Source organism: Nelumbo nucifera, chromosome 2, assembly GCF_055504915.1.
Source record: "Nelumbo nucifera cultivar China Antique chromosome 2, China Antique-T2T, whole genome shotgun sequence".
In the NCBI taxonomy this organism is placed as follows: Eukaryota; Viridiplantae; Streptophyta; class Magnoliopsida; order Proteales; family Nelumbonaceae; genus Nelumbo; species Nelumbo nucifera.
The window spans coordinates 93,078,360-93,084,915 of record NC_142650.1 but is presented as its reverse complement, the minus strand read 5'-3'; the positions used below and the strand labels follow the sequence as shown (position 1 = coordinate 93,084,915).

Below are 6,556 nucleotides of genomic sequence, written 5' to 3'. Positions count from 1 at the left end.
AAATTAAAAAAGGGAGAGGTTTATAGGTTAGAAGTTTGTCTGGGTTGAACCATGATGACGTGGCATATACATACACACATACACATACATATAGGTCATATAAATAAGACCGGATCTGCTCCTCACACGCACATTCTACCATGCATTGGGAACATTTCCTGTACTTGTAAGTTATTTTTCACAGGAGATGTTCCCAATCCATGATTGATGTGCATGTGAGGTGCCCAAGTGTAAGGAGTAGATCCAATTCCCATATAAATACTATATAATATATTTTACAACTTTTAATATACTTAAATATGGTGTATGGATGGAAAGTTCCTCAGTTTTTAAAGCAAATAATTAGGGTTTAAGTTTCTTAATTTACATTTTCTTTAAAATACATGTGTAATAAAGTAATATATACAATGAAGAGTCATTAATTTACACAAGTTAAGAGGTGAACTAATGGTAATTAAGTAAAATATGAAAATAAGAGGTTATGGGTTTAAATCTTGATAAACACATTTTAAAATTTTATTTGGTTAAAGACGTAGGTGGTTTCATGAAACTAGGACCATTTCATCGGATTTTAGCAAAAGCAGTTATTAGGGTAAGACAAACCGACCAAGTTCCTAGGTCATGGTTCAATAGATCCAATAGGAGAATTCAATTAGGTTTTCTTAACATTGATTGTGCATATCGGCACGATACACCTATGGGTGATCATCAAAAACCAAAAATCCAAACCAATTCATAGATAATTCAACTTTAAATTTAATATTATTAATATATTTATATGATTTGTATGCATTTTTATAGTCTTATGAGCTCACACAATACCTAATACAATATCTAAGCATTTTCATAGTATATCTTCAACCCATGTCTTTTTTTGTGTGTATTTAAATATAAGTTAATATAAATTTAAAACAAAGTTCAAAAAGTGTATGAAAGTTTCCTATTATAACCTTTTTATAAAAATGGATGAGCTCACAAGACTTGGCCCCATTCACTCCAATCAAGTCAAAGACTGAAGTGTTGTCAAACATAAAGTGATGATTTTCAGCCCGGCTTATAAATTCCAAATTTTTGAGTCAGGCCTCAGCCTAATACTTTATTGTATATATTAAAAATACAGCATTATTTATAATATGCTATATATGCATAATTTAATATTTCATAATTAAAATTACAGGCCCAGAACCTGGTCCAGGACTTGGCTATAAATCTTTCATAAGTGCTAAGCCCAGCCCGGGACCGGCGCGTCCCATCAGCACCCATTCACCCCCTACGGCCCTACCTTCCTAAAAGCACTCAACACGTGCATCACACACGTTAGTTGAAGTTACGACACTGGAGTCTGTGTGAACTAACATGTAACGTGTTATGCAGAGAGAGCCCGTCGACAGCCCAGACTGTCCAATTCAGAGAGCCAAATCCGCTTTTTCCTGAGAGTTGGAATTTTAAGCAAAATCACCCCGAATTTCAGGCATCTGAAACTCAATCAAACTACGCCAAGTGTGCAGCTTTGTCTTTGTCATCCATTCTTTTCAAGCTTCACGTCAACGGAAATTCAGAAACGTATCAAGCAATCAAAAAGTTCAATACGTGATAACATTAATAAACTTTTACTGTCTCTCTCTCACTCATTGAAATTTGATTTTCTGAATTTTGAGTACTCGTCAAAAAACATCAGATGATAAACCAACTGATCTCTTTCTCTATTTATCCAATTCTCTCTCTCTAAATTACAGGCGCGGTTCATTAGGAATGGATTAGAAGGGTCGTCTGAAAATCTGATTTTTCGTTTTCTCTTAGAATTCTTTTGCTTGCAAATCGGCAATTCTGGTTCATCGTTGCCAACCATCAATTAGGTTTTTCAGGTTCGTTGGTTGGTTTATTTTATATTATTTATAAAATAATAGAAGGTTTGGACTTTGAAGTCATTGGACGATTGAAGTTTTGTCCGGTAGCAGAGGGACCTTGTCCCTTATCTCAATCTCTCTCCTTGCTGAATCGGATCGACGTATGATTTGCTTTCCGTTATCTCGTCCGTCGTTTCCCTAATTTCTAAAATTTCTTAAATTCGATTCTGGTTCGGGTTGGAATCATCTTTTCTCTCCATTTGTCTGCGTGTTTTTCTTCTTTTCTTTCTATATCTCTCGTGGGTTTCAACTTTCAAGTTAATCTGATTTTTGTTTTCTGGGTTTATTGAGTTTACCCTTTACCGATTTTGAGTCGAAATTGGTCGTCTTGTTCTTGATCTTCGTAAGAAATTGTGCAAATAGTAGATTTCGGCGGTCAATCAACTTAATTTCAATACATTTTATTAGAAACCCAATTGGCAATTTTGGGTATATGAATCAATCCTTCTGAATTCTTTTTTCTCCTGAATTATTCATCGTTTTCTGTTAATCCAGGCGCACGTTGAGACCGGAGCCTATTTTTTCTGGTTATACGGCAAAAGATAGTTCATAGTTTTGGGGGTGAAACCCGTATTACCTATGATTGTTTCTCTCTCTAATTGTTAAGAATCTGGGAATATTCACCTTCTCCATTTCTGGTGGTTGATTCTGCAAATTAGAGTTTGAGAACTCATACTGGGTGGTCTTTGAGAATCATTTCTTTTTCTTCTTATTAAATGATTGAGAGAATTGCCACCTTTGATCGTGCTCTGAAATCTCAGCATTTTCAGGAATTTTGAATTCCCTGATCAATCGTAGTTTTTGGATAGAGCTTCTTACGATCCTTTTCTTCTCTTTTCCTTTTTGAGATTGGCACAATTGGGTTTGCTTGGTGCCCACAACATTTTTTATTTTTCTCCATAAGATATGGATATCAGTAATGAAGCCAGAGTTGTTCCATTCTCAATCGGACCTTCAACGATTATCGGGCGGACCATTGCTTTCAGAATCTTGTTCTGCAATTCGGTATCGCAATTAAGGCAGCAAACCTTCTATTTTCTATGGATTTTGATCTGTCGACTCAGGGACTTTGTGGCACCCGCAATTTCCTGGTTTCATCCCGGCAATCCACAAGGTATATTGGTCTTGGTGACACTCATAGCTTTTATGTTGAAGAGATACACAAATGTTAAACAGAAGGCAGAGATGGCTTACAGGAGGAAATTTTGGCGGAATATGATGAGAGCTGCCTTGACATATGACGAGTGGGCGCATGCAGCTAAGATGCTTGATAAGGAGACTCCCAAGAGGAATGAATCAGATCTTTATGATGAAGAACTGGTAAGGAATAAACTCCAAGAGCTTCGACACCGTCGTCAGGAGGGTTCTCTCAGAGATATAATCTTTTGTATGCGTGCTGATTTGATCAGGAACCTGGGTAATATGTGCAACCCAGAACTCCACAAGGGCAGGCTTCAGGTGCCCAAGCTGATACAGGAGTACATTGATGAGGTCTCTACTCAGTTGAGAATGGTTTGTGACTCGGACTCTGAGGAGCTCCTCTTGGAAGAGAAGCTTACTTTCATGCACGAGACAAGACATGCCTTTGGGAGGACAGCATTGCTCCTGAGTGGTGGTGCGTCACTGGGGGCTTTTCATGTGGGCGTAGTGAAGACACTGGTGGAGCATAAGCTTTTGCCGCGGATAATTGCAGGCTCTAGTGTGGGATCCATCATGTGTTCCGTTGTTGCCACAAGGTCTTGGCCTGAGCTTCAAAGCTTCTTTGAGGATTCATGGCACTCATTGAAGTTTTTTGACCAGATGGGTGGAATTTTTGCTGTTGTTAAAAGGGTTATGACACAAGGGGCCGTTCATGAGATAAGACAGTTGCAGATATTACTAAGGCGTCTCACAAATAACTTGACATTCCAAGAGGCATATGACATGACAGGTCGTATTCTTGGGATCACAGTTTGCTCCCCAAGGAAGCATGAGCCTCCCAGGTGCCTTAACTATTTAACATCACCTCATGTAGTTATATGGAGTGCTGTAACCGCTTCTTGCGCTTTTCCTGGTTTGTTTGAGGCTCAGGAACTGATGGCAAAAGATAGAAGTGGTGAACTTGTTCCTTACCACCCACCATTTCATATGGATCCAGAAGAAGGTCATCGTACATCAACACGCAGGTGGAGGGATGGTAGCTTGGAGAGTGATTTACCCATGATGCAGCTGAAGGAGCTGTTTAATGTTAATCATTTCATTGTCAGTCAGGCAAATCCTCATATAGTACCACTATTGAGAATAAAGGAGCTTGTCAGGGCTTATGGAGGTGACTTTGCTGCCAAGGTATTTTGAAGGGCTTGACTTTTATGTTCTCTGGTGGTCTTTACCGTTTTTTATGGCTTTATACTTAACTTTCTATAAACCATTTCACAGATATTAAAGCATATTGAAGATTCTCAAAAATAAATAAGGGGGATGGAGATAATTGAAATGCTTGGATGGTATATTAGCTAGTATGGGTTTTGTTACAATTGATTCATGAGTAACTTCCTACATCAGGGAGGGTGGAAGGGTTCTGTATATGTAGTGCAAAGAGAACATGCTAGTTTTATTTGTTGACACAATGTGGTAAATATGCCTATGCCTATGTTGGAGTGCAAATCAGAATACTTAGAATTCAAGATCAGATTACATGGAAAATCTTCGTTAATCTATCCAATATCCATTTGACCTTCCATCTCCTAGCTTAAGCCTTGAAAGATCGGTAACATAGTTAGAAAATGATAGTGCTTAATATTGCTTGAAGCCTCCTAATTAATTAGAGCATTGTATCATATCATTCCAACTGATCTGCATGTATAGTTTTTGGTTTTCTATGCCTTCATATATAATATATCTTTATATATATATATATATATAGCGGTTGTACATTCTTCTCTGTGATTTTGTTATTAGTAAGTGGTTGTTTGTTAATTCAATCTTTTTACATGTGTAGCTTGCACATCTTGTGGAAATGGAGGTCAAGCATAGATGCAACCAGGTCCTGGAAGTTGGTTTTCCACTGGGAGGACTTGCCAAGCTGTTTGCCCAAGAATGGGAGGGTGATGTTACAGTTGTTATGCCTGCCACACTTGCACAGGTATAGATATTAAGTTCTTGTAGTTTATGCTATATTTGTGTCCATAGTGTTCTGTTTATTTGATTTGCAATATGCAGATTGATTCAGAATAAACTTTTTGAATCTGTATATTAACATAGCTCTTTATTTTCCTTATGTGTTCTCTTTTATAGTACTCAAAAATTATACAGAACCCATCTCATGTGGAGCTCCAAAAGGCTGCTAATCAGGGCAGGAGGTGCACTTGGGAAAAACTCTCTGCCATAAAAGCGAACTGTGGTATTGAACTTGCACTGGATGAGTGTGTTGCAATTCTCAACCACATGCGTAGGCTCAAGAGGAGTGCAGAGAGAGCTGCTGCTTCGCATGGTTTGGCTAACACAGTTAGGTTCAATGCTTCCAGAAGGATTCCCTCATGGAATTGCCTTGCACGAGAGAACTCAACAGGGTCCCTTGATGAAGAATTCTTCTCAGATGTTGCATCCTCGTTGCATCAAGGTGCTCTTGTAAACACAGGAGGGACATCAGGCCGGAACTTCAGAGCCCACCGTAGTGTACATGATGGAAGTGATAGTGATTCAGAGACTGTGGACTTCAATTCTTGGACAAGATCTGGTGGGCCCCTGATGAGGACAACTTCGGCAAATTTGTTCATCGAATTTGTTCAAAGTTTGGACACTGATGCAGAACTGAGCAAGCCCTCAGTCAAGGAAGACGAGATGAAAGGTTTGACGGTTCACTCCAATTCTATTGTAATTCAGATGGTGGGCAAGGAGCCATATTATAATAGCTCCAGGGTAACAACACCAGACAGGAACTCAGATGCAGAGTTTGATCAGCGAGAGGTAATTACTAGAACTTCTTCTAATAGCATCATGGTGACTGAAGGAGATCTCTTGCAACCTGAAAGAATTCATAATGGAATTGTATTCAATGTCGTGAAGAAGGAAGACTTGACTCTGCCACACAGGGTTCATGATTCTGAAAGTTCTCATGCTTTTTCTCAGAGTCCAGTAGCAGAGTGTGTGCAACTTGAGAGTCTGGGAAAGGAGATGGATGCCAGCTCAACATCTGAATATGGTGGTGATGATGGAACCATCTTGAATAATGCCAGTGAAACTACTACTTACTTTAATTCTGAGGATCATCCTGTCTCAGATCAAGGCAATTCCCAGGTTGTGGACACTTGAGATTTGAGTCTCTTCTGCAAGTTGCATACAGCCAATGGGGCTTCATTCCACGATTGCTAGTAAATTGATATTTTCTATTTGGGGCAGATAAGAGATATCACTCTTAAACAAAAATTTCAAATTTACTGCAACTCTGAACTTCAAATTTGAGCTACATTGCCTATGATCTGGCATTCGAACAGAACGGCCACTATTTCTTTTCAGCGTTGTAAAGATAGTTTTTTTTTCTTTTTTTTTTCAGTATTGGCATTGTAAAGATAGTTTGATTCTGAATTGTTAATGTAGATGATTGCTAACAATGTATAGATAAATCTTGCAGCAGATGTCATAATTATAATAATATCTTACAGTGAAGCATA

At 38.4% G+C, this 6,556-nt stretch overlaps 1 protein-coding gene across 2 annotated transcripts; it reads left to right on the top strand.

The window, feature by feature from the left end:
• Positions 1-1,637: 1,637 nt before the first annotated feature.
• LOC104612009 (triacylglycerol lipase SDP1-like) lies at positions 1,638-6,556 on the top strand. 2 transcript variants are annotated; one of them, XM_088899001.1, is made up of 4 exons: positions 1,686-4,232; positions 4,885-5,028; positions 5,181-5,852; positions 6,015-6,556. In XM_088899001.1, the coding sequence occupies exons 1-4, from the start codon at positions 2,814-2,816 to the stop codon at positions 6,195-6,197; spliced, it is 2,418 nt and encodes an 805-aa protein (XP_088755127.1). In that variant the 5' UTR covers positions 1,686-2,813; the 3' UTR covers positions 6,198-6,556. The 2 variants fall into 2 exon arrangements, with proteins under 2 accessions (XP_010277612.1, XP_088755127.1); XM_010279310.3 differs by having other exon boundaries at positions 1,638-4,232; positions 5,181-6,556.